The sequence below is a fragment of the Stegostoma tigrinum genome, chromosome 6 (genome assembly GCF_030684315.1).
Source record: "Stegostoma tigrinum isolate sSteTig4 chromosome 6, sSteTig4.hap1, whole genome shotgun sequence".
Taxonomy (NCBI): domain Eukaryota; kingdom Metazoa; phylum Chordata; class Chondrichthyes; order Orectolobiformes; family Stegostomatidae; genus Stegostoma; species Stegostoma tigrinum.
Window position 1 is genome coordinate 377,306 of NC_081359.1, and position 26,435 is coordinate 403,740.

Below are 26,435 nucleotides of genomic sequence, written 5' to 3' on the forward strand. Positions count from 1 at the left end.
AAACATCCCACTTCTGACCTTATGATAGAGGGAAGGTCATTGATATAACAGCTGAAGATTGTTGTGCCTGACCTGAGGATCTCCTGCAGGGATGTCCTGGAGCTAAGATAACTGACCTTCAATAACCACAGACAGCTATCCTTCACTGAGCAAGTGGGACACCCAACATCGTAAATGACTACTGTGTTGATCAGAGAACATTGGTACTGGTCCAGAATGGCTATGAAAGTGATGACTACAGACAGATTTATGAGCAGTGTACTTTGGAAAGGGCGTAAAAGTCATTTCACCTGACATGGTACCTTTGGATACCAAGAGATTTCCGGAGATCTTTAAAATAGGTATTAGAGTCCCCGACTCCTTCAGTTTTGGGACAAAATACTAGCTTGTACTCACTGATGACTTCACCAAATTCATGAAGGTCATTCCCACCTGTGAGAAAAAGGTCTCAGTGATAACCAGAGTGTTAGTATATGTTTTGTTTGTGCATTTCATTCATCTTAGTGGCATTCATAGTGATCAGGCTTAACTTCAAGTGCAACAATCATACAGGAGCTCCGAAAGTGCTCAAACAATGTCAACATCTGCACAAGACCCAATCAGCCAACTGTACCTTCCAGAACCATTTGTGCATCTTTTGATGCTCAGACCAAACAAAAGGGGCCTGTGTACCTACTGTGTTTAATGAATGTAGTTGCTGTGAGATCCTGTTTATATGTTTTAAACTTAAAACACAGAGATTATTTGGATAGAGCAGGGTCAGGAATGGATGTTGCAGGTTCCAAGGTTTAGATCTTTCATTAAGATCAGGGAAGGTGGGAGGTGTGGCTTTGTTGGCCAAGGACAGTATAACGGCGGCTGAAAGAACCTTTGATGAGGATTCGTCTACTGAGGTGGTATGGGCTGAGGTTGCCGAGGAAGGTTTGTTGGCTGAGTCAGTATGGGTGGAAGTTAGGAACAGCAAGGGAGCAGTCACCTCACTGGGGGTTTTCTACAGACCACAAATCACAGTAGGGAGATCGAAGAACTCATTGGCCGGCAGATTGTTGAAAAGTGCAAACGTAGCAGGGTTGTTGTTATGGGTGACTTCAACTTTCCCAATATAGATTGAAACCTCCTTAGTGCAGATGGTTTGGATGGAGCTGTTTTTGTCAGGTGTGTTCAGGAGGGTTTCCTTACTCAGTATGTGGACAGGCCAACGATGGGGGAGGCCATTTTGGATTTGGTGCTCAGCAATGAGCCAGGACAGGTGTCAGATCTCGTGGTGGGAGAGCACTTTGGCGACAGTGACCACAACAGCCTCACATTTACCATAGCCATAGAAAGGGAAAGGAGCAGTTACATGGGGAAGATATTTAACTGGGGTAAAGGAAACTATGATGCTATCAGACAGGAGTTGGGAAGTACAGATTGGGAGCAATTGTTCCACAGAAAGGGCACAGCAGACACGTGGAAGCTGTTTAAGGAGCAGTTGTTGCGAGGGATGTATAAATTTGTTCCTCTGTGACAGGTAAGAAGGGGTAAGATTAAGGTGCATTGGATGACGGGTACAGAGGTGCTTCTTGTCAAAAAGAAAAAGACAGCGTATGTAAGGTGGAGGAAGTAAGGGTCTGGCACAGCTTGAGAGGATTACAGGCTTACTCAGAAGGAGCTCAAAAGTGGACTGAGGAGGGCCAGGAGTGGGCATGAAAAAGGCTTGGCGGGAAGGATTAGGGAGAACCCGAAGGCATTTTACTCATACATGAGGAATAAGAGAATGATCAGGGAGAAGGTAGGACCGATCAGGGATAGTGTAGGGAACTTGTGTGTGGAATCTGAGCAGATAGGGGAAGCCCTAAATGAGTTTTTTGCTTCAGTTTTCACTAAGGAAAGGGACCTTGTTGTGAATGAGAACTTTGAGGAGCAGGAAAACAGCCTTGAACAGATTAAGAGATAATGGGAACTGCAGATGCTGGAGATTCCAAGATAATAAAATGTGAGGCTGGATGAACACAGCAGGCCAAGCAGCATCTCAGGAGCACCAAAAGCTGACGTTTCGGGCCTAGACCCTTCATCAGAGAGGGGGATGGGGGGAGGGAACTGGAATAAATAGGGAGAGAGGGGGAGGCAGACCGAAGATGGAGAGTAAAGAAGATAGGTGGAGAGAGTGTAGGTGGGGAGGTAGGGAGGGGATAGGTCAGTCCAGGGAAGACGGACAGGTCAAGGAGGTGGGATGAGGTTAGTAGGTAGCTGGGGGTGCGGCATGGGGTGGGAAGAAGGGATGGGTGAGAGCAAGAACCGGTTAGGGAGGCAGAGACAGATTTGACTGGTTTTGGGATGCAGTGGGTGGGGGGGAAGAGCTGGGCTGGTTGTGTGGTGCAGTGGGGGGAGGGGATGAACTGGGCTGGTTTAGGGATGCAGTAGGGGAAGGGGAGATTTTGAAACTGGTGAAGTCCACATTGATACCATATGGCTGCAGGGTTCCCAGGCGGAATATGAGTTGCTGTTCCTGCAACCTTCGGGTGGCATCATTGTGGCAGTGCAGGAGGCCCATGATGGACATGTCATCTAGAGAATGGGAGGGGGAGTGGAAATGGTTTGCGACTGGGAGGTGCAGTTGTTTGTTGCGAACTGAGCGGAGGTGTTCTGCAAAGCGGTCCCCAAGCCTCCGCTTGGTTTCCCCAATGTAGAGGAAGCCGCACCGGGTACAGTGGATGCAGTATACCACATTGGCAGATGTGCAGGTGAACCTCTGCTTGATGTGGAATGTCATCTTGGGGCCTGGGATGGGGGTGAGGGAGGAGGTGTGGGGACAAGTGTAGCATTTCCTGCGGTTGCAGGGGAAGGTGCCGGGTGTGGTGGGGTTGGAGGGCAGTGTGGAGCGAACAAGGGAGTCACGGAGAGAGTGGTCTCTCTGGAAAGCAGACAGGGGAGGGGATGGAAAAATGTCTTGGGTGGTGGGGTCGGATTGTAAATGGCGGAAGTGTCGGAGGATAATGCGTTGTATCCGGAGGTTGGTAGGGTGGTGTGTGAGAACGAGGGGGATCCTCTTGGGGCGGTTGTGGCGGGGGCAGGGTGTGAGGGATGTGTCGCGGTTTCCCCCCACGGTGATCGAGAACGCCCTTGACCGCGTCTCCCGCATTTCCAGCGACATCACCGTGGGGGGAAACCGCGACACATCCCTCACACCCTGCCCCCGCCACAACCGCCCCAAGAGGATCCCCCTCGTTCTCACACACCACCCTACCAACCTCCGGATACAACGCATTATCCTCCGACACTTCCGCCATTTACAATCCGACCCCACCACCCAAGACATTTTTCCATCCCCTCCCCTGTCTGCTTTCCGGAGAGACCACTCTCTCCGTGACTCCCTTGTTCGCTCCACACTGCCCTCCAACCCCACCACACCCGGCACCTTCCCCTGCAACCGCAGGAAATGCTACACTTGTCCCCACACCTCCTCCCTCACCCCCATCCCAGGCCCCAAGATGACATTCCACATCAAGCAGAGGTTCACCTGCACATCTGCCAATGTGGTATACTGCATCCACTGTACCCGGTGCGGCTTCCTCTACATTGGGGAAACCAAGCGGAGGCTTGGGGACCGCTTTGCAGAACACCTCCGCTCAGTTCGCAACAAACAACTGCACCTCCCAGTCGCAAACCATTTCCACTCCCCCTCCCATTCTCTTGATGACATGTCCATCATGGGCCTCCTACACTGCCACAATGATGCCACCCGAAGGTTGCAGGAACAGCAACTCATATTCCGCCTGGGAACCCTGCAGCCATATGGTATCAATGTGGACTTCACCAGTTTCAAAATCTCCCCTTCCCCTACTGCATCCCTAAACCAGCCCAGTTCATCCCCTCCCCCCACTGCACCACACAACCAGCCCAGCTCTTCCCCCCCACCCACTGCATCCCAAAACCAGTCCAACCTGTCTCTGCCTCCCTAACCGGTTCTTCCTCTCACCCATCCCTTCCTCCCACCCCAAGCCGCACCCCCAGCTACCTACTAACCTCATCCCACCTCCTTGACCTGTCCGTCTTCCCTGGACTGACCTATCCCCTCCCTACCTCCCCACCTACACTCTCTCCACCTATCTTCTTTACTCTCCATCTTCGGTCCGCCTCCCCCTCTCTCCCTATTTATTCCAGTTCCCTCCCCCCATCCCCCTCTCTGATGAAGGGTCTAGGCCTGAAACATCAGCTTTTGTGCTCCTGAGATGCTGCTTGGCCTGCTGTGTTCATCCAGCCTCACATTTTATTATCTTGAACAGATTAAGATTGAGGAAGTTGATGTGCTGGAAATTTTGGCAAACATTAAGATTGTTAAGTCCCCAGGGCCAGACCAGATTTATCCTAGGTTGCTCCGGGAAGTGAGAAAGGTTGCTAAGCTGCTGGCGAAGATATTTGCTTCCTCACTCTCCACGGGAGTCGTACCGTAAGATTGGAGGGAGGCAAATGTTGTTCCTCTTTTCAAGAAAGGGAATAGGGAAATCCCTGGAAATTACAGACCAGTCAGTCTTACGTCTGTGGTCAACAATGTTTTGGAAAGAATTCTGAGGGATAGGATTTATGACTATTTGGAAAAGCACAGCGTGATTAAAGGGAGTCAGCACGGCTTTGTGAGGGGCACGTCATACCTTACAAATCTTATTGAGTTCTTTGAGGAAGTCACAAGACAGGTTGACGAGGATCGAGCACTGGATGTGGTGTACATAGACTTCAGCAAGGCATTTGATAAGGTTCCCCACGGCAGGCTCATTCATAAAGTCAGGAGGTATGGGATACAGGGTGATTTGGCTGTCTAGATTCAGAATTGGTTGGCTGACAGGAGGCAGAGAGTGGTTGTAGATGGTCAGTATTCTGCCTAGAGGTCAGTGCTGAGTGGTGTCCTGCAGGGCTCTGTTCTTGGGCCTCTGCTCTTTGTAGTTTTTTATAAATGACTTGGATGAGGAGGTTGAGGGGTGGGTTAGTATGTTTGCTGATGACACAAAGGTTGGAGGTGCCGTTGATAGAATCGAGGGCTATTGCAGGCTTCAGCGAGACATTGACAGTATGCAGAGCTGGGCTGAGAAATGGCAGATGGAGTTCAACCTGGATAAATACGAAGTGAGGAGGCTTGGGGACCGCTTTGCAGAACACCTCCGCTCAGTTCGCAACAAACAACTGCACCTCCCAGTCGCAAACCATTTCCACTCCCCCTCCCATTCTCTAGATGACATGTCCATCATGGGCCTCCTGCACTGCCACAATGATGCCACCCGAAGGTTGCAGGAACAGCAACTCATATTCCGCCTGGGAACCCTGCAGCCATATGGTATCAATGTGGACTTCACCAGTTTCAAAATCTCCCCTTCCCCTACTGCATCCCTAAACCAGCCCAGTTCGTCCCCTCCCCCCACTGCACCACACAACCAGCCCAGCTCTTCCCTCCCACCCACTGCATCCCAAAACCAGTCCAACCTGTCTCTGCCTCCCTAACCGGTTCTTGCTCTCACCCATCCCTTCCTCCCACCCCAAGCCGCACCCCCAGCTACCTACTAACCTTATCCCACCTCCTTGACCTGTCCGTCTTCCCTGGACTGACCTATCCCCTCCCTACCTCCCCACCTATACTCTCTCCACCTATCTTCTTTACTCTCCATCTTCGGTCCGCCTCCCCCTCTCTCCCTATTTATTCCAGTTCCCTCTCCCCATCCCGCTCTCTGATGAAGGGTCTAGGCCCGAAACGTCAGCTTTTGTGCTCCTGAGATGCTGCTTGGCCTGCTGTGTTCATCCAGCCTCACATTTTATTATCTTAAATACGAAGTGATGCATTTTGTAAGGTTGAACTTAAATGCTGAATATAGGATTAAAAGCAGGATTCTCGGCATTGTGGAGGAATAGCAGGATCTTGGTGTTCAAGTGCATAGCTCCCTCAAAGTTGCCACCCAGGTGGGTAAGGTTGTTAAGAAAGCATATGGCGTTTTGGCTTTCATTAACAGGGGGATCGAGTTTAAGACCCGCGAGGTTATGCTGCAGCTCAACAAAACCCTGGTAAGACCACACTTGGAATATTGTATACAGTTCTGGTCGCCCTATTACAGGAAAGATGTGGAGGCTTTAGAGTGGATGCAAAGGAGGTTTACCAGGATGCTGCCTGGACTGGAGGGCTTGTCTTAAGAGGAGAGGTTGACTGAGCTCAGACTTTTCTCTCTGGAGAGAAGGAGGAAGAGGGGTGACCTGATCGAGGTGTACAAGGTAATGAGAGGCATGGATAGAGTCGATAGCCAGAGACCTTTCCCCAGGGCAGGATTGACTGCCACGAGGGATCATAGTTTTAAGGTGTTAGGAGGAAGGTATAGACAAGACGTCAGAGGGAGGTTCTTCACCCAGAGAGTTGTGAGTGCGTGGAATAGTTTACCAGTCGAAGTCATGGAAGCGGAGTCATTAGTGACATTTAAGCAACTGCTGGACATGCACATAGACAGCAGTGAATTGAGGGGAATGTAGGTTAGGTTATTTTAGTTTTGGATTAGGATTATTCCACGGCGCAACATTGAGGGCCGAAGGGCCTGTACTGTGCTGTACTTTTCTCTGTTCTATGTTCTATGGAATAGAGCAGTGGAAGTTAATAGATTTAATAGTGGCTTTTGGTTTTGACCAGGTTATGATGGAAGCACTATTTCTTGAATTTGGGAAGCAGTGGAGGATTTTAAATGGCTACTAAGGTAGATAAAGGAGAATTTTGTCTACAATTATTACAATATAGAATATCTTTCTATGTGGGGCAGTTGAGGTAAACATCCTTGCTAATTTCGAGAGGAAATTAGTGACACTCCTGATTCAGTGACTAGGAGGTCAGAGGGTTGTTTCAGATTTTTCCAGAAAGTGTATGGTAGAGCCACAATCAGTTAAATTGACTCCTTCTATCCTGTAAAATGTATCAACACTTGAATACGCATAGTGAAGTTTTTTACTTAAGAACTGGACTGAAAAAGAGGACAGATATTACTGTGATGTCATCTCATTAGTGTAATAATTGCATACATGCATGCTTGTGTGCATGGGACATGTGAAGAAAACATCTTGTATGGTCATGATATTGCTCTGTTGAGGATGAAACCCGAGGTTTGGGTGGATTGAACAGAGTTTCAATCAGTCTGAGCTAAAAATATTAAGCAATGGCAAAAGTGTGTTGAGTGGCATTTTTGATTTTAAAGAAATATCTTAGTAACCGTGCTTGGTGTATTTTCAGATCAGCTTTGTTTTAAAAGATGAAAATTAACATTGCATTTCTAAATGGTAAATCAATAATATGTTGTTAAGGGCAATGCAGGCAGCATATCTTCTACTTCAGTTACATGTACAATTCTATAACTTAGAGTATTTTGTAATATTTCACCAGTAAATGTTTTGGTTTTTTATCTTGTTCATAGATATTCCATACTCTACCTGACCCAAATGTTCCTCTTCCTCAACCCGAGCAGAGATCGGGGTCTAGGCGAAGCAAGGCAACTTGCCTGTCAACAGGCCCAAGAAGACCCAAAGCCATCTACAGCCCAACATTGTGTCTGGCTGATGCAGACAGTAAGCGTAACATATCAACTAAACATTTTTGCTGATCTTTAAAAGTTTATGTTAAAGCTGGTCCCTTGTGAGTTGTGTTGGCACAACATGTAAACAAAAGCTCAAAACATTCCTTAATACCTACATGTGGAGGATTCATTTGATGAGGTTCCTGTTCGTTATAGTAATCACTAATCTATCAGTTTTCTTTACCAGGAAGATGATTTTCCTCCTATTAGATGCATGCTTCATGTTTCACATACACCATTCAAACTAATGATTGGAAATGAGTGCCTAGGATTGATGGGATTTTCACAGGATATTGGTATCACTGGCAATGCCAGCATTTTTTGCCTATCCCTAATGGGAATGGGGGTGGTGTGCTGCCTCTTGAGCTGCTGCATTCCACATGGCACAAGTCAACCCACAGTGCATAATGGGAGAGAGTTCCAGGACTTTGAGCCAGTGAGAATGAAGGAATGGTGGTATAGTTCCAAAATGATATGTGGCTTGTAGGGGAACTTGCAGTTTGTAGTATACCGTGTTTCTTCTGCTATTGTCCCCATTACTGGTTAAGGCAAGGTCAAGTAGATTTTTTCCTCTTGTTGATTCAGCCATCACCTGCCATCTATGTCCCCTCTAACCATGCAGGAGTCACTGGGAGTCACTACTGCACACAAACTTTGGAGACTGTGCAGACAGAAATAAAATTAGAGGGAAAGTTGCCTGCTGTAGGCCCAGTTTTACAGCTCTGTTCTTTAGGAGTGAAACAGCTCAGGCAGGATGTACATGCCTTGGAGACATAGAGTAAAAGATCATTAGATTGGGAATAATCCTGGAATTAGACACTTCTATGTCCTATGATAAGATGCTGAATAAATCAGGCCTACAATTTTGGGGTTTAGGCGAATGAAAATAAAAGAAATCATTTTCTGAAAAATTTCTCAGGTTGACACTGAAAGGTGATTTTCCTTTGACTGGCAAATTTTTAATATAGACAAAGGATAGAGGACTGATCATAAGATCAGGAGCAAGTCGAAGGGTTATGCACCTTCAAAATTCTCTGTGCCAGAAGGTCACGGATCCTTCATTCCTGAAAATATTTATTGCTAATCTGGTCAAATCTTTGGTGTCTGAGGAAATCAAGGGAAGCAGGCAGGACGATGATGTTGAATTCAGTGATCAATCCTGATCTTATTGAATGGTGTAGTAGGCTTGATAGCTCATACAGTTCTACTCCTGTGTCTTATATTCTTATGGAAATATCCAGCTTTCCACTTTTGATAGTTTACTTTGTTCAGGTCCGGTGACCCTTCCTCAGAATATTTCTGACGAAGGGTCACCAGAGCCGAAAAATTAACTATTATTTCTCTTCACTGATGCTGCCAGACCTGCTGACCTTTTCCAGCAAGGATCTAGGCCGAAATGTCATCTTTTGTGCTCCTAAGATGTCGCTTGGCCTGCTGTGTTCATCCAGCCCCACACTTTGTTATCTCAGCTTTTCCAGCAACTTCTGTTTTTGTTTCTGATTTATGACATCTGCAGTTCTTTCTATTTTTATTTTGATAGTTTGCTATTTTGACATGGTTGTTTTACTTAACCAATTGACTACGTTCTACAGTGGTTCCATGGGAAAAAAATGGTAATCCTGAAATACTGTGAATAGATTTACATTCATTGTTGTATTGATGAAAATCAAAATATGACACAGTGGAAGTGTTAATTTTGTCAAAAATATTCAAGTAAAGTTAAAAGTGATATGTCCTCTTCACTATGTTGATAAATAAATTTTAAGTTTTAAGGGGATTATTTTCAATTCTCAATAATAAAAATATATCAAACTTCTGAAAACTTGGATTGAGGTTTTTATGCCTTAAACTTCATATTTGATCATATACTTTTCCAAAGTTATATACCACAGTAAAGTTATCTTTTTCAATTTCTGGGGTGAGATTTGCCGTACTGTACATACTCCAATATTGGTTGTTCCTTTTTTCAGGTGATGCTTTCAGCAGCAGCCCAGACAGTACACCGATGGGAAGCATAGAGTCTCTATCGTCTCATTCCTCAGAGATAAACAGTTCCTCGAAAACCAGCTCTTCTCAGCGTCATTTGCAAAGGGAGATAGGAGATAGTGGAATACCTTGGGTGTCAGCACCTGCCTCACTGCCTGGGCAAAAGGACACAATTGTCTGGACCACTAGCCCAGAATCAAGCTCCAGTGAAGATACTGTTAAAACAGATGGTCAGGCAGATTCTCAGAGTTTGTTGTCTGTTACTAATGTAGGAAATACATCTCAGACATTAAACCTATGCAGTGAGGGATCCTATAAATACACTGGACTTAAAAGATCAATAACAACTTCTCTAACATCTCTCCCTACAACTGATGGTACGTTGATAGGTAGTTTTTTATATGGTTAAAATTGTTAATTATAAAGTTTTAAAAAGGAGCTTAAGGCTTTGTTTTTTTTTCTCTAGGTGCTAATACTAGAACTTTCAGCAGTTCTGTTCAGAATCTTTCTTCAATGGATTTCAAAGATACGCCCAAAACTGCATCTAATCCGACACTTCCTCCAAAAGTGACTATTAGACGAAGACTAGACACATCAACAAGCAATGGCTATCAGAAACCTGGATCAGTGTAAGTACTACTTTTGTGAAAGATTCTCTACAATAGCAGTTAACTTGTTCAGAGTAAAGAATGAATAATGCTACACATTTGGCCATGAGCTTGGGCTCCATCATGCCAGCCAATGCAGAAGCTTAAATGATGGGCTTGCACAGTATGGTAAGACCATGAGCTCAGCTGTGCCATCCCTGCTCTAGAATCATCAGGAGTGCCCAGAACATCATTTTACAGGCTGCGTTCAGACTTGGGCTGTTCAGCTTCACCGTCTATTCAATGACAATTGTCCAAGGTGCTCTGTCCTCCACCATTTACGTTGCCAGTAGTTATAAGGATAGGCATGAAAATAGCAGACATGGTGCTTCAGATGCAGTTCTGCTATGGCAAAGTTTGTGAAAGTGCTGTAATCATTTGTGAGGGTATTTCTTGAATTTGCTAGGTCAATATGTTTGGGACTGTACGGATTTGGCTATTTGTCTACACTAAGTCTGCAATGGGGGGTATCTGAATTCTAGTTGTTGTGCCTTAGAGTCTGTATGTTGATGGGCTGCAAAGTGGATAAGCTTCACATAGAGCGAGGAGGAGGAGGCCACTTCACAAAAGGCCCAGAATGTCTCCCATCACTGCTTCGCAGAGCTGAAGGAGAACCCCATATGCCAGAGAAAAATTCATAATTCCCCTCTAAGCAAAAAGAATAGAAATAGGGATTTACCAGGATAGTGAGCTTGCCACAATGCAGGGACCAGTGTGGATTTATGGATGAGCACAATACTGGAGAGGAACTGCCAGGGCTTCCACTCCATTATTGTGCAGTTGCTGTGTGATTGAGCACATAGTATCATGTTTCTGAATGGCAGCAGTCCCAGTGCTTCCATCCTGAGAGAGAGACTGTTGTTGCCCTGTTTTTGGGACACCAGGAAGATTGAGTCGCTGGCTGCTTAGAGCTGAGGGATATAATTTTTACATGTGGCTGACCACCCCAACCAACCACTTTGCCACCTGCTGTCACAAGAAGAACTGCTGTACAATGAGAACCAAGCTGCCAACAGATTGGGGGAGGTGTTGTAGTGGTGGAAATGTAATCCAGAGGCCTATGCTCATGCTCTGAGGATCCATGTTCAAACCCCACCATGGCTGCTGGTGAAACTTAGATTCAGTTGATAAATCTGGAATACATTCTTTGTCTCATTTAGTATTAAACTGTTACCAGTTATTTAAAAAGAAAACGCCTGTTCACTATTGTATCAGTGATAATGGGAACTGCAGATGCTGGAGAATCCAAGATAACAAAGTGTGGAGCTGGATGAACACAGCAGGCCAGGCAGCACCTTAGGAGCACAGAAGCTGATGTTTCGGGCCTAGACCCTTCATCAGAAAAGGTGTAGGGGGAGAGGGTTCTGAAATAAGTAGGGAGTAAGGAGGAGGCGGCCCGAATATGGATAGAGGAGAAGATAGGTGGAGAGGAGACAGACAGGTCAAAGAGGCGGGGATGGAACCAGTAAAGGTGAGTATAGGTGGGGAGGTAGGGAGGGGATAGGTCAGTCCAGGGAGGATGGACAGTTGAAGGGGCGGGATGAGGTTAGTATGTAGGAAATGGAGGTGCAGCTTGAGGTGGGAGGAGGGGATAGGTGAGAGGAAGAACAGGTTAGGGAGACGGGGACGAGCTGGGCTGGTTTTGGGATGCTGTAGGGGGAGGGGAGATTTTGAAGCTTGTGAAGTCCACATTGATACCATTAGGCTGCAGGGTTCCCAAGCGGAATATGAGTTGCTGTTCCTGCAAACTTCGGGTGGCATCATTGTGGCACTGCAGGAGGCCCATGATGGACATGTCATCTGAGGAATGGGAGAGGAAGTTGAAATGGTTCGTGACTGGGAGGTGCAGTTGTTTATTGTGAACCGAGCGTAGGTGTTCTGCAAAGTGGTCCCCAAGCCTCTGCTTGGTTTCCCTGATGTAGATGGGGCCACAACGGGTACAGTGGATGCAGTATACCACTTTGGCAGATGTGCAGGGGTGTGGGAGGTGGTGTGGGGGCAGGTGTAACACTTCCCGCAGTTGCAGGGGAAAGTGCTAGGTGTGGTGGGGTTGGAGGGGAGTGTTGAGCGGACAAGGGAGTCACAGAGAGAGTGGTCCCTCCTGAAAGCAGACAAGGGTGCGGATGGAAAAAAGTCTTTGGTGGTGTGGTCGGATTGCAGATGGCGGAGGTGTCGGAGGATGATCCATTGTATCCGGAGGTTGGTGGGGTGGTATATGAGGACAAGGGGTATTCTCTTTTGGCGGCTATTGCGGGGAGGGGATGTGAAGGATGAAGTGCGGGAAATGCGGGAGACACGGTCAATTGCGTTCTCGACCACTGCTGGGTGGATGTTGTGGTCCTTGAAGAACGAGGACATCTGAGATGTACGGGAGTGGAATACCTCAACCTGGGAGCAGATGCGGTGGAGGTGAAGGAATTGGGAATAGGGAATGGAATTTTTGCAGGAAGGTGGGTGGGAGGAGGTGTATTCTAGGTAGCCGTGGGAGTCGGTGGGCTTGAAATGGAAATTGGTTTTATTGTTGTCATGGCAAAAAAATTGAAGTTTGTGAGAAATAGGTGTGAGTTTTGCATAATTGGAAGTTGCCTGAGGTTGAGGTGGAACATCTGATTGTTCAATCTTAGTCTTGACATCCAGTTAACATCTGGATATTTGTAGCAGTAGATGAACATTTTGCAGTGTGAGAGGTTGGAGCTGCAGTGGTTATGTATTGTTATTTTTGAATGCATTGGTCATTGTACAGTGCCATACTGCTGCCAGATCTTGGGCACCTCACTACAGGCATTGACCTCCCTGACCACGTGCTCACATTCCCATTGGAAGATGTTCTTTGAAGGTCTGTCTGCCTCCCCTTAAAAACATATCCTCTCACTTCCTGTTGATCTCTGTCACTCAAGCATCTGCTCCTGTGAGGCAGGGAGCTCTCCATTCAACGATACATATTATTGATATAAAAGCTATGTAACGGAATAAAATAGAACAGTTTAATGCTGGGTTCATATTCTAGTTTTAGTGAAATACAGTTCAGTGAACACAATCGCTTGTAGTTAAAAAAAACATAAGAGTGTAACCTAGCACCTCCAAATAAATGGTTCAAACAATAAACATCAACTAATAGCATAATATCCAAATAGCATGTTTTGTGATAGGTTCGGCATCTTGACCACAGAAACTCAGAAGTTATGAATTATGGATAGCCTTCAAATGTATCCAGTTAGTTGAAAGCTTATGAAAGTGGGAAATGTGAAGCCAATTTTTGATTCTCCCGCCCTGTCTGTCACTGAGAGCTTCCAGCTTTTGTATAACAGTAATCTCTTTAGCCAACTTGCCTAATAGCAGAGAAACTGCTTTACCTCTGGAACTGAAAGGTGAACTCATTGAAACACATCAAATTCTTAAGGAACTTAAGTGCTCAGAGAATGTCACCCCTCATGGGAGAGTCTAAGACTAGAGACCATAGTCTCAGAATAAAGGAACAGCAATTTAGGACAGTGATGGAGAATAGAATAGAAGTTTATTATTGCTTGTACTTTTACATGAAAAATACAGTGAAAAGCTCTTCTATCAGAGGTTGAGAGTCTTTGGAACTCTTTACCACAGAGATCTATGGGAACGGAATCCGTGTGTGTGTTTAAAATTGAGATAAATAGATTCTTGATCAGCAGGAGAATCAGGATTTACACCGAAAGGACAGGAAAATGGAAATGATCAGCCATGATCCAGTTGAATGACAGAGCAGGTTTGAGGGACCCATTGACCCCTCCTGCTCCTGTTGCTTATTGTCTTAAATGGACTAAGTGCACACATTGAGCTGAATAAATATTATATGATAAGCATTACAGAGATCTGGCTGCAGAATGACAAGGATTGCGTGTGGGCTGTGTGACATTTTAAAAAATCAGGAAGCTGGGTAAAGGTGGAGGGATAGTACTCCCAACCAAACATGGTACAATTGTTAAAGATTACCTCGGTTCAGGAAATCAGGACGTAAAATCGATCTGGGTGGAGTAGACGAATAGTATGGAAAAGAATCCACTAATGGGAGTGATTTACAGGCTCCTCAACAGTGACCATAATTCTGGGAAAAGTATCTAAGAAGAAATGTTGGGTACTCGTGATGAACATGATGTAAAGGTGCCAGTGTAGGTCTGGGCTGGACAAAGTCAGAAATCACACGATATCAGATTATAGTGCAACAGGTTTCTTTGAAAACACAGGCTTTCTCAGCCACGCTCTTTCTTCAGGTGTTAATGAGAGAGGTGTAGTGACCCTTTCATCTTTTATTATTAATTCTGTGTCTGATACCACCTCTCTTACTAGCATCTGAAGAAGGAGTGAGACTCTGAAAGCTTGTGCTTTCAAATAAACCTGTTGGACTATAAACTTGTGATGAAGGAATGGCAATAATTATGTATGATTTTAATTTACATATAAACTGGAAAAACCAGATGGATAATAGTGGCCTCAGTGAGGAGTTCACAGAATGTTTCAAGATAGTTACAACGCATTCTGGAACAGACCAAAGAGTTGGCCATATTAGACTTGGTATTGTGAAATGTGATAAGATTAAGTAAGTACGCTGGAGGTCCCTCGAAGTAACAGTGAAAATAGCATGATTGAATTTAAATCCAGCTTGAAAAGGAAAACAGTGGGTCTAAGACTAGTGCATTAAACTTAAAATGGGCAACTATGGGGTGGCACGGTGGCTCAGTGGTTAGCACTGCTGCTTCACAGCGCCAGGGACCCAGGCTTGATTCCACCCTCGGGTGACTGCCTGTGTGGAGTTTGCATGTTCTCCCCATGTCTGCGTGGGTTTCCTCTGGATGCTCTGGTTTCCTCCCACAGTCCAAAGATGTGCAGGCTAGGTGGATCGGCCATGCTAATTAGTTCATAATGTTCAGGGATGTTTAGGTTAGGTGGGTTAGACATGGGAAATGCAGGGGTAGGGGAATGGGTCTGGGTGGGATGCTCTTTGGAGGGACAGTATGGACTTGTTGGACCAAATGACCTGTTTCCACACTGTAGGGATTCTATGATTCTGTCTTGGCATGAAAGTTAACTGAAGTGATCTGCGATATTAGATGAGGAGTAGCAGGCATTTCAAGACAGAGTTCAGAATACACAGAATAACTTGTGAAAATGAGGCTGAAGCAAACCAAACAATCTTTGGCAAAAAATGCCAAGCAAATTACCCATCTCAGTCTTCTTTGGAGATCCCAGCAGTACAGATGCCTGCTTTCAGCCAATTCTAATCACTAAGTGTTACCAAGAAATGGTTGGAGGTGTTGGATACTGCAAAGGCTGTGGGTCCTGACAGCATTCCATCAATAATACTGAAAATTTTGCTCGAGAAGTAGCTGTATCTCTAGCCAAGCTGTTCCAGTACAGCTACAACACTGGCAATGTGTGAAATCACCAGGTATGTCCTGTATACAAAAACGTTTGTCAAATCCAACCCAGCCTAGTGGCTTTATTTACAAAAGTAGGGATGCTGTGCTAAATATTATAAAGCATTCAATGGTTCCCAACTGGATTATTGCTTCCAGTCTGATCACCACGTTTTCACAGGTGTGAAGGCTGTTTCCAGGTTACAGTCCAAAACGATCAGAATGGACCCAATGATGAGTTTTAGTTACAAAGTTAAGTTAGAGAGGCTGGACGAAAAAGATACAAGTTTAGGTAAGGTAGACAAGGGATAGCCCTTTTGATGAGTGGATAAAGACCAAAGAACAAAGCAATTACAACACAGGAACAGGCCCTTCGGCCCTGCAAGGTGGCACCGATCCAGGTCCTCTATCTAAAACTGTCACCTATTTTCCAAGAATCTAAATCCCTCTGCTCCCTGTCCATTCATGTATCTGTCCAAACATCTTAAATGACACCACCGTGCCCACCTCTACCACCTCCATTGGCAACATGTTCCAGGCACCCACCACCCTCTGTGTAAAGAACTTTCCATGCATATCTCCCTTAAACTTTTCCCCTCTCACCTTGAAATCGTGACCCCCTAGTAACTGAGTCCCCTGCTCTGAGAAAAAGCTTCTTGCTATCCATCCTTTCTATACCCCTCATGATTTTGTAGACCTCAATCAGGTCCCCCCTCAATCTCCGTCTTCCTAATGTAAATAATCCTAATCTACTCAACCTCTCTTCATAGCTAGCACCCTCCATACCAGGCAACATCCTGGTGAACCTCCTCTGCACCCTCGCCAAAGCATCCACATCCTTTTGGCAATGTAGCGACCAGAACTGTACACAGTTCTCCAAAAGTGGCTGAACCAAAGCCCTATACAACCTCACTTGGACTATTGCGTGCAGTTCTGGTCACCCCATTACAGGAAGGATGTGGAAGCATTGGAAAAGGTGCAGAGGAGATTCATCAGGATATTGCCTGGTCTGGAGCGCAGGCCCTATGAAGAAAGGCTGAGGGACTTGGGTCTGTTCTCATTAGAGAAAAGAAGGCTAAGAGGGGAGTTAATAGAGAAATACAAGATGATCAGAAGATTGCATAGGGTGGACAGTGAGAGTCTTTTTCCGAGAATGATGATGTCAGCTTGTACAAGAGGGCTTAGCTACAAATTGAGGACTGATAGATTTAGGACAGATGGCAGAGGCAGGTTCTTTACTCAGAGAGTGGTAAGGGCGTTGAACACCCTGCCTGCCAATGTAGTTAACGCAACCACATTAGGGGCATTTAAACAGTCCTTGGATAAGCATAAGGATGATGATGGGATAGTGTAGGGGGATGGGCTTAGATTAGTTCACAGGTCGGCACAATATCGAGGGCCGAAGGCCCTGTTCTGCGCTGCATTGTTCTATGTTCTGTGTTCAACCGTTGCATGGCCTGCCAACTCTTGCATTCAATACCCTCTGCGATGAATGACAGCATGCCATATGCCTTCTTGACCACTTTATCGACCTGCGTTGCCACATTCAGGGTACAATGGACCTGAACACCCAGATCTCTCTGTTCATCAGTTTTTCCTAGGGCTTTTCCATTTAACGTATCGTTCGCTCTTGAATTGGATCTTCCCAAATGCATCACCTCACATTTGCCTGGATTGAACTCCATTTGCCATTTCTCCGCCCATCTCTCCAGTCTATCTATATCATGCTTCATTCTCCGACAGTTCCCTTCACTGTCTGCTGCTCCACCAATCTTATTGTAGATTGTAGAAGAATTACAGGGCATGAGTCTACAAAATCATGAGGGGTATGGACAAGTTCGACAAAATCATGAGGGGTATAGACAGCGTGGATAGCAAGAAGCTTTTTCCCCAGAGTGGGGGACTCAATTACTAGGGGCCATGAGTTCAAAGTGAGAGGAGGAAAGTTTAAGGGAGATATGCATGGAAAGTTCTTTACACAGAGGGTGGTGGGTGCCTGGAACACGTTGCCAGCGGAGGTGGTAGACGCAGACACAATAGTGTCTTTTAAGATGTATCTGGACAGGTACATGGATGGGCAGGGAGCAAAGGGATACAGACCCTTAGAAAGTATGTGACAAGTTAGAGGATCTCGATCGGCGCAGGCTTGGAAGGCCGAAGGGCCTGTTCCTGTGCTGTAATTTTTTTTGTTCTTTGAGTACTGCTGTAGGCAAGAGGAGCTGGGAGAAAATAAAACAAGAGCATGGTAAGTTTAAGCATGTAATTCATTGGGGAAAAAAGAAAACACAGGTGGAGGAAACATAAACATCAGCGTTTTCTGAAGGAAATTAGATTGGCACTTGGGGAAAAAAAATAAATTTGGGGCCAACATGGGGATTTGATGAAACATTGGGAATGACTGGATTGCTCTGCCAAGAGCTGGCATGGATTTGACAGGCCTTTTACATCATTTTAGTGCTGTAAATGATCTTAACTGAAGTTTACGGCTGGAGGAACTGTCAGGGGCTGAGAAGGGCCTCAAGTTGAGGGGGACAGAAGATGGCGCCAGGAGCCGTGAGAACCCTGCACTAAATGCAGATTTTCATTATATTGAAAGTGATTATACCAGACACTGTAGCTTGAATTAAACCCATAAAATATGAGGATGATAAACAAGGGAAATAGGAAAAAAAGTTTGGAGAAAAGTAACCTAAATTTGTCATGTGCTTTGTGGAATATACAGTTCCAGGTTGGGCAAAGGAATTTCTGAGTTTTGATGTCGGTGTTGTAAGAATGTAGGAGGGGTCACAGAATCCCATGCTAGGAGAACAAAGATGGCCGCTTAATGAGGATGGTTTGGTGGTAATTCCGCTATGTCATGCTCCTTGGTTCAAGGTATCATCCCACCTTTATTCTGAAGGAAAAGTCTTATTGGACTCAAAATATTAACTCTGTTTCTTTCTCCACAGAAGTTGTCCATTGTTTCTGCAGATTTTCTATTGATCTCCCAATAAATTTGGTTGAGATCAGACCAAGGACCTTGCACAAGTTTATCAGGAGAGACTGACATTTAATTGTATACATCAACATGTTTATTAGAAAAACACTTTAACAACTTAGCACAATTTGATTGCCTGTATTCCCTTTTATTAAAAAAGGAAAGTAACCGTATGCTGAGGAACAAATTACCATTCTATATTTCACCTCATGTATCTCATGGATGTGTATGCTATGAAATGACAGCTGTCACAACGAAGTGACTGGTAAAAAGCATTCACTTGGCTCTTCATGAACTGACAAAATTAGTTAAAAATAAGGACATCTTCCAATGCTAGCTGAATAATACTTGTTGAAAATAAATGAAGAAAAACTATCACCACAGAGAATAAAAGCTTTCAACAAAATACTGTATAATAACATACCATTGTAGAATGATCTTGTGTTAATAGCATATTTTCATCCCTTCTGAACTACCCCAGTGTGCCTTCAAAATACTACTGAACAATTAGAGATAATGGGAACTGAAGATGCTGGAGAATCCAAGATAATAAAATGTGAGGCTGGATGAACACAGCAGGCCCAGCAGCATCTCAGGAGCACAAAAGCTGATGTTTCGGGCCTAGACCTCTCTGATGAAGGGTCTAGGCCCGAAACGTCAGCTTTTGTGCTCCTGAGATGCTGCTTGACCTGCTGTGTTCATTCAGCTTCACACTTTATTACTACTGAACAATTACTTCAGTTTGAACTTCGTATTAGTGTAGAAGCACTCACAGGGGCTGAAATGGAATGGGCTGACTGGGGGAGCAAGGGTTGGGAGGAAAAGAATAAGACAGAAATTAGCAGATATCATGCCAAGTGAAAATACAAAGAGATCTTGCAGCGTGCAGTCGCAGAATTACATAAAATATGTTGCAGCTTTCATATATCAGGGAATCTGCCTGCTTTTTTGTAGTTTACATGGAAGTAAATGCATCAAAACTGTACAAAGAGTGTGAACTTTGATGAAATCAAAAGCCTATTCCCTTCAATTTCTTGACATGTTGAATTATTTTCTCCTCTCTAGAGTTGCATCCAGAGCTCAGTTGTTTGAAAATATTGGTACTGCTAAACCAAATTCATCCAAATGGTAAATAAACAACTTTATATGTTCCACGTCCTTATTTCTATCACATTTTTAACATTTGTACTTTGTTCCAGAGTTTTCAGATGTAGTGCCACTTACTTTGAGTCTTCTGCATAACTAAGTATTCTAATAATTAGCCATTAACTGATACTTAGATTAAATCTCAGTTAATTACTAAGCCTAGGCAAACAACAAGCAAGATTGATCACATACTTCATTCTTAATTGTCACTGAGAACTAAGAGCATATTTTGCTAAAAGCGTATGTATAAGTTGACATTTAACCAGTTGGAGAAAAAATGTAACTAATTACTACACAATGGTGAACATACCAAATATTATTCGAGCAAAAACCTGAAATACTGAGATAAAATGTTAATTTGAAGCTCAGCTTTGCTCGCAGATTACTTATCTGGCCAATTCACAATTAAAGTTCTCCTTATGTTCATAATTTAGTAATGTTCAATTTGATGTTTGTTACTGAAGAAATCAAAACTGTATTTAATTTTATGCAAATCATAGCATATGATGTGTTACCGCTAGGTTAGAGGCATGCACTGTTTCCTTTTCTAGCCCCACTTCTCCACTGGTTATAGATTTTAAATGTAATGACTCTAACAGTATGGCTAATTATGTGCATCTCAAACTGTCAAGTTCAATATTAAGCTTGGTTGCTTTAAGTCAGCAATAATTAACTGGTTTATTGCCAAAGATGCAAAAATGATTGACAAACAGTTTAGATTATAGACACTCGATAATAGACAATACGTGCAGGAGTAGGCCATTTGGCCCTTCGAGCCAGCACCACCATTCAATATGATCATGGCTGATTATCCACAATCAGTATTCTGTTCCTGCCTTATCCCCATAACCCTTGATTCCACCATCTTTAAGAGCTCTATCCATCCCTTTCTTGAAAGTGTCCAGAGAGTTGACCTCCACTGCCTTCTGGGGCAGAGCATTCCATATATCCACCACTCTCTGGGTGAAGAAGTTTTTCCTCAACTCCATTCTAAATGGCCTACCCCTTATTTTTAAACTGTGTCCTCTGGTTCTGGACTCACCCATCAGCGAAAACATGCTTCCTGCCTCCAGACTGTCCAATCCCTGTATCCAAATACATATGTTTTTATGCACACTTTGATTAATTAAATAAACACTTCTGTAAAATTGACTTTTCAGAAAGAAAAATGTAATTCTCCCATGACCTCATGACTAGCAGTGTTTATGAAACATGCCATTCCTTTTCAGTGGAGTTTGTTTGAAGGCTATCTTTGATTATTCATCTAACCAAAGTTGCACAAACAGTCGGTGCATATTATGAAGCAGAAGACACATAAAAATCCACTTGAGACTGGAACCAGGCCACCTTTCCCTGCAACCGCAGGAAATGCTACACTTGCCTCCACACCTCCTCCCTCACCCCTATCCCAGGCCCCAAGATGACTTTCCACATTAAGCAGAGGTTCACCTGCACATCTGCCAATGTGGTATACTGCATCCACTGTACCCGGTGTGGCTTCCTCTACATTGGGGAAACCAAGCGGAGGCTTGGGGAACGCTTTGCAGAACACCTCCGCTTGGTTCGCAATAAACAACTGCACCTCCCAGTCGCAAACCATTTCCACTCCCCCTCCCATTCTTTAGATGACATGTCCATCATGGGCCTCCTGCAGTGCCACAATGATGCCAACCGAAGGTCGCAGGAACAGCAACTCATATTCCGCTTGGGAACCCTGCAGCCCAATGGTATCAATGTGGACTTCACCAGCTTCAAAATCTCCCCTTCCCCCACCACATCCCAAAACCAGTCCAACCTGTCTCTGCCTCCCTAACCTGTTCTTCCTCTCACCCATCCCTTCCTCCCACCCCAAGCCGCACCTCCATCTCCTACCTACTAACCTCATCCCACCTCCTTGACCTGTCCGTCTTCCCTGGACTGACCTATGCCCTCCCTACCTCCCCACCTATACTCTCCTCTACACCTATCTTCTTTTCTCTCCATCTTTGGTCCGCCTCCCCCTCTCTCCCTATTTATTCCAGAACCCTCACCCCTTCCCCCTCTCTGATGAAGGGTCTAGGCCCGAAACGTCAGCTTTTGTGCTCCTGAGATGCTGCTGGGCCTGCTGTGTTCATCCAGCCTCACATTTCATTATTTGCATTTACCATATTGACATTTCAATAACTAAACTTCTTCTTAAACGTTGTGATAGTACGGCAGAAAGCGGTTTCCCTTTTTTAAAAACAGCACCGACTGTTCAGGAAGATTAAAAATATTTATATTTTAGGTTGTGTTCTATGTTTCAAAGATATCATGTTAAAATATAATATTAGTTATTTTTCTATTTATTGGTAATGTACTGCATGTGTTTTATGATTGATATATTTCTTTGAAACAGCCAAGCCAAAGCTATGTATGCTTGTAAAGCTGAGCACAGCCACGAACTTTCTTTCCCACAGGGAGCAATGTTCACTAATGGTGAGTTCTAAGCACATGTCTATTAGAGATCTGGTAAATTCCAAATCTAAGTTGCAGTTCAAGTGCTGTACAATTAACTGTTTGTGCATGTTTCTTCCCAGCTGTTTGCTGTATTTGGAAGGCACAGGCTTTTTTTTCCCAAATGCATTTCATGTATTTTGATTTATGCATTTGCTTTGATTTTGTAATGACTTGAATGATTTTGTATTGATTTAGAATTTGTATACAATAAAGAGTTTGCATAACCTGATCAGAAATGGTTCTGGAAATTGAACTGAAATTCTATCTTAATAAATAATCTTGATCAAGTGAACTGTGTGATACACAAGGTCTTGGTCTGGGCCAGTATCATTTACTGGGACTCAGTTTTCTCTGTTACTTAGTATGTAAATAATCCAGCTGGGGAAGAGGCCATTCAGGACCTGGTGTTGGGGAAAGAGCCCAGCCAGGTGGTTGAAGTTTCAGTAGGGGATTACTTTGGGAATAGTGATCATAATTCCGTAAGTTTTAGAATACCCGTGGACAAAGATGAGAGTGGTCCTAAAGGAAGAATGCTGAATTGGGGGAAGACCAACAATAGCAAAATTCAGCAGGAGCTGGGGACTTTGGATTGGGAACAGCTGTTTGAGGGTAAATCTACACTTGATATGTGGGAGGCATTTAAAGAGAGGTTGATTAGTGTACAGGACAGACATGTCCCTGTGAAAATAAGGGATAGAAGGGGCAAGATTAGGTAACCATGGATGACAGGTGAAAATTTGAGATGAACAAAGATGAAAAAGGAAGCATACATAAGGTCTAGGTGACTAAAAACAGATGAAGCTTTGGAAGAATATCAGGAAAGTAGGGCCAATAGTGAGAAATTGAGAGGGATAAAAGGGGTCATGAAATATCTTTAGCAAACAGGGTTAAGGAAAATCCCAAAGCCTTTTATTCATACACAAGGAACGTTAGGGTGGACAAGTCCCCAGGTCCAGATGGGATCTATCCCAGGTTGGTGAGGGAAGCGAGAGAAACGAAAGAAGAAATAGCTGTGCTGTTTGTTCAAATATTGACATCACTTGCAAGGCCAACATTTATCCTCCATCCCCAATTGCAATTGCTAAGGTGGTGATGAGCCATTTTCACCAGTTGGCAACTGTACTTATGATGTAGACACACTGAGTCCTGTTCCCTAGGAAAGTCCGACATTTTGTCCCCGAAACTCTGAAGAAAATGACAGTAGGAGACAGTGGCTTTTGTTAATGACACTGAACTAGAAATCTGGAAAATGTATTACAAACCTGTTGATTCCCACCGTTACCTCGAAAATATACTTCCTTACACCCCACTTCCTGAAAATACTCCATTGCATTCTCCTAGTTCCTCTTTGTTGTATCTGTTCCAATGATTCCAGCTTCTTCAAGGGGGCCTTTGAAATGTCCACCCTTTTCTTCAAACAACAATTCCTGAGCACTGTAGTTGACAGGGTCCTCAGTCGTATATGACATATCTCCTGCACTTCTGCCCTCACCCCCTCTCCTCCTTCCCACAATGTCAATTGGGTCCCCCGTTCCTCACTTTCCATTATACCAGCAACCACAGCCAAAAAATCATTTGCTGCCATTTCCATCACCTCCAGCAGGATGCCCCCACCAGATACATCTTCCTCTTCCCTCCCTTGTCAGCCTTCCACAGGCACTGTTCCCTCTGGGACATTCTGGTCCACTCCTGACACCTCTCCACACCCCCACAGCACCTTTCCATGTAATCGTAGAAGAGTTACTACCTGTCATACCAATTACAAGTTCTCATCCTAAACACAAACTATCCTGATAGGCCAAAATATCACTGTTCCTCTCCTGTCGCTGGATCAAAACCTGGAACTAACTTCCTGACAGCACTGCAAATTCACTTACAGCACATAGACTGCAGTGGCTTGAGAAGGCAGCTGACCACCAGAGCCAGGAATACGGAATAATTGCTGGTCTAGCTCATACCGTCTGCAACTTGTACAATGTAAAAACAATTTTAAAAACTCCAGTTAATGGTTTTCACATACTTTTTTTGAAAAATGCTTAAATTGTTTTCTGCACTTCTTGGATTTAATTGCAGTAAAAATTTAATGTTAAAATGCAGTAATTAATTATAATCATTCTCATTCAATTTTTTTTTAGTACATGCATCAGTGGAACCAGGTTGGCTACAAGGAACATATGAAGGGAAAACAGGACTGATCCCTGCAAATTATGTTGTCTTTCTTTGATAACTGCTAGCAAGACTAGAACATCTCCATGGCATCCATGGTGAACAAAATGGCACAAACTGAAAATGCTATATTCCAAAACAGCTAAACAGATGTCAGACAGTCAGAAGTGATGGAATATGTCTATCTGCAGAGTACATACCTTTTTATGGTATGGAGTATAGGATTGAAGTCTGCATCAATAACTGTTCACTTTAATAAAATCATTCATCTTATTATCCATACTTATTGATACCATTCATTTTACAAAATTGCAAGTGGAAAAGATAGTTGAATTTCAGTATATATAGATGTGCATATATGTTTTAAAAAACTATGGTATTTTCATTTAAAGACTCCCTGTTTTAAGTACCAAATATTGGATATTGGTTATATCACAACAGTATGACCAATGAAGGTCTTATTTCATCAATTTCTGTTTATTTCCATGAAAAATGTCACATTGGATGAAGAAAGGAGAAATCTATACACGTTGATTGATCTCAGCCTGCTGTCTTCCTTTGTAGCAAATGTGACAGAAGCCGCCATACCAAATTTATAATGCCAAAGTACATAAGGACTAATGAATCAATTGACACCAAAGTTTTGAGATAGTGATTTTTCCAAGCCTCCAGTGTTGTGTTGATCTCAGATCATCTGCAAAAGCCTCAAACCTTCTCTGGGCGTATCCAGTTTTCCAACAATCAAGTATTGATTATAATCTAATTGCTACATATAGGAAACTACACAGTACTTTTTACACAATTTTAGTTTCTCTTGTATCAAAGTCATGTTGACATATTTGTGTAGTTATATATATATATGTGACTATTGATAATTCTGCTACAAATCAAAAATTACTTTATTTCTGCTACATAGATTTGAAATATAATGTTTTTTGGGCAAATCATTGCATCAACAAAATTTTAGATTTTACTCAAAGAAAATACTGCCAAGCTTTATGAAAGAAAGTCAGAGAGAGAGAGAGAATTGTTGTAGCCTTGAGGACAAACCGCACTTTTTACTCTAATTTTATTTTATTCCAGTACACTGGTGTATTGGCATCTTTTCTTAAATATCAATTTGTTTTCATTAAGTATATATCATACAGTGGTTACATTGATAGTTGAAACTATATAATGTCAAATAGTTTAGTTGGTTTTAGTATATTTAATTATTAATATCTATTACAAAATGCTAAATTAGTTCATCTGAATGTGTTGTGTTCATTCAAAATGCTTTTCATAAAATTCCCTGGTTGTACCAAGAACTTGGTACACCGTCGACACAATGTTACTATTATTTTTAATGGACTTGTATTTGTGGTACAATATATTAAAAACAGACATATTTAAAGACTGAAGAATGATAGAATCAGTAGAAATTTACAGTCAAATGGTTTTGGGCCAATTTGTATACTTTGCAATAATGTGAATGGTGATACTACATGGAAAGATGTGTGTTAATTACTACAGTGGTCATAAGAAAGGATTTTTTTGTGTGGAAGCAAAATAAATTATATTTAGCTACACTGATGTAGGATTATGTGTTGGATTGGCAGATTTTACCTTTCCAAATAGTGACACTTCTTTACATTGAATATGATGATTTATTAATGGTACAATTGATTTAAAATGCCATTTTCAACTTCAGAAGACTATTTTCTGATCAGACAAGGCTCTGCAGCGATGTAATTTATGTTTCAATAAAAGTGAAAAAATGGAGCCCGGGAATTTAGCTCACTGGATCTCTCATTCTAGGACCTTTGATTTAAGACCTGAGGAGATTAACGTTTTGGTAGCAATTAGTTTAATTTACTACCACTAAATTATGTGATGCTGTAATTTTGTAATATGCTTCGTACAAAACCAAAGAGTAGATTATGAAATCTGCTCCAGAGAAACAATGAGCAGAACCTTCCCACTCTCTGAATGACATGGGCAATGGCTGGTTAGTTGATAAAATATGGTGAAAACAGAAAAATGATGTTTTTGATGTAAGGAAAGTCTGAAATTCACTTTAAAGTTTTAATGGAAGAAGAGA

At 43.4% G+C, this 26,435-nt stretch overlaps 1 protein-coding gene across 1 annotated transcript in view; it reads left to right on the forward strand.

Annotated features, from left to right (window-relative positions):
- arhgap42a (Rho GTPase activating protein 42a) overlaps window positions 1-26,103 on the forward strand; it is a 356,591-nt gene extending 330,488 nt beyond the window's left edge. The window contains exons 19-24 of the mRNA XM_048533512.2: window positions 7,410-7,560; window positions 9,539-9,931; window positions 10,021-10,183; window positions 19,631-19,693; window positions 22,089-22,168; window positions 24,325-26,103. Of these exons, the coding sequence (XP_048389469.1) occupies window positions 7,410-7,560; window positions 9,539-9,931; window positions 10,021-10,183; window positions 19,631-19,693; window positions 22,089-22,168; window positions 24,325-24,413 (939 nt within the window). The 3' untranslated portion in view covers window positions 24,414-26,103. The remainder of the gene's footprint in view (window positions 1-7,409; window positions 7,561-9,538; window positions 9,932-10,020; window positions 10,184-19,630; window positions 19,694-22,088; window positions 22,169-24,324) is intronic.
- Window positions 26,104-26,435: the final 332 nt, after the last annotated feature.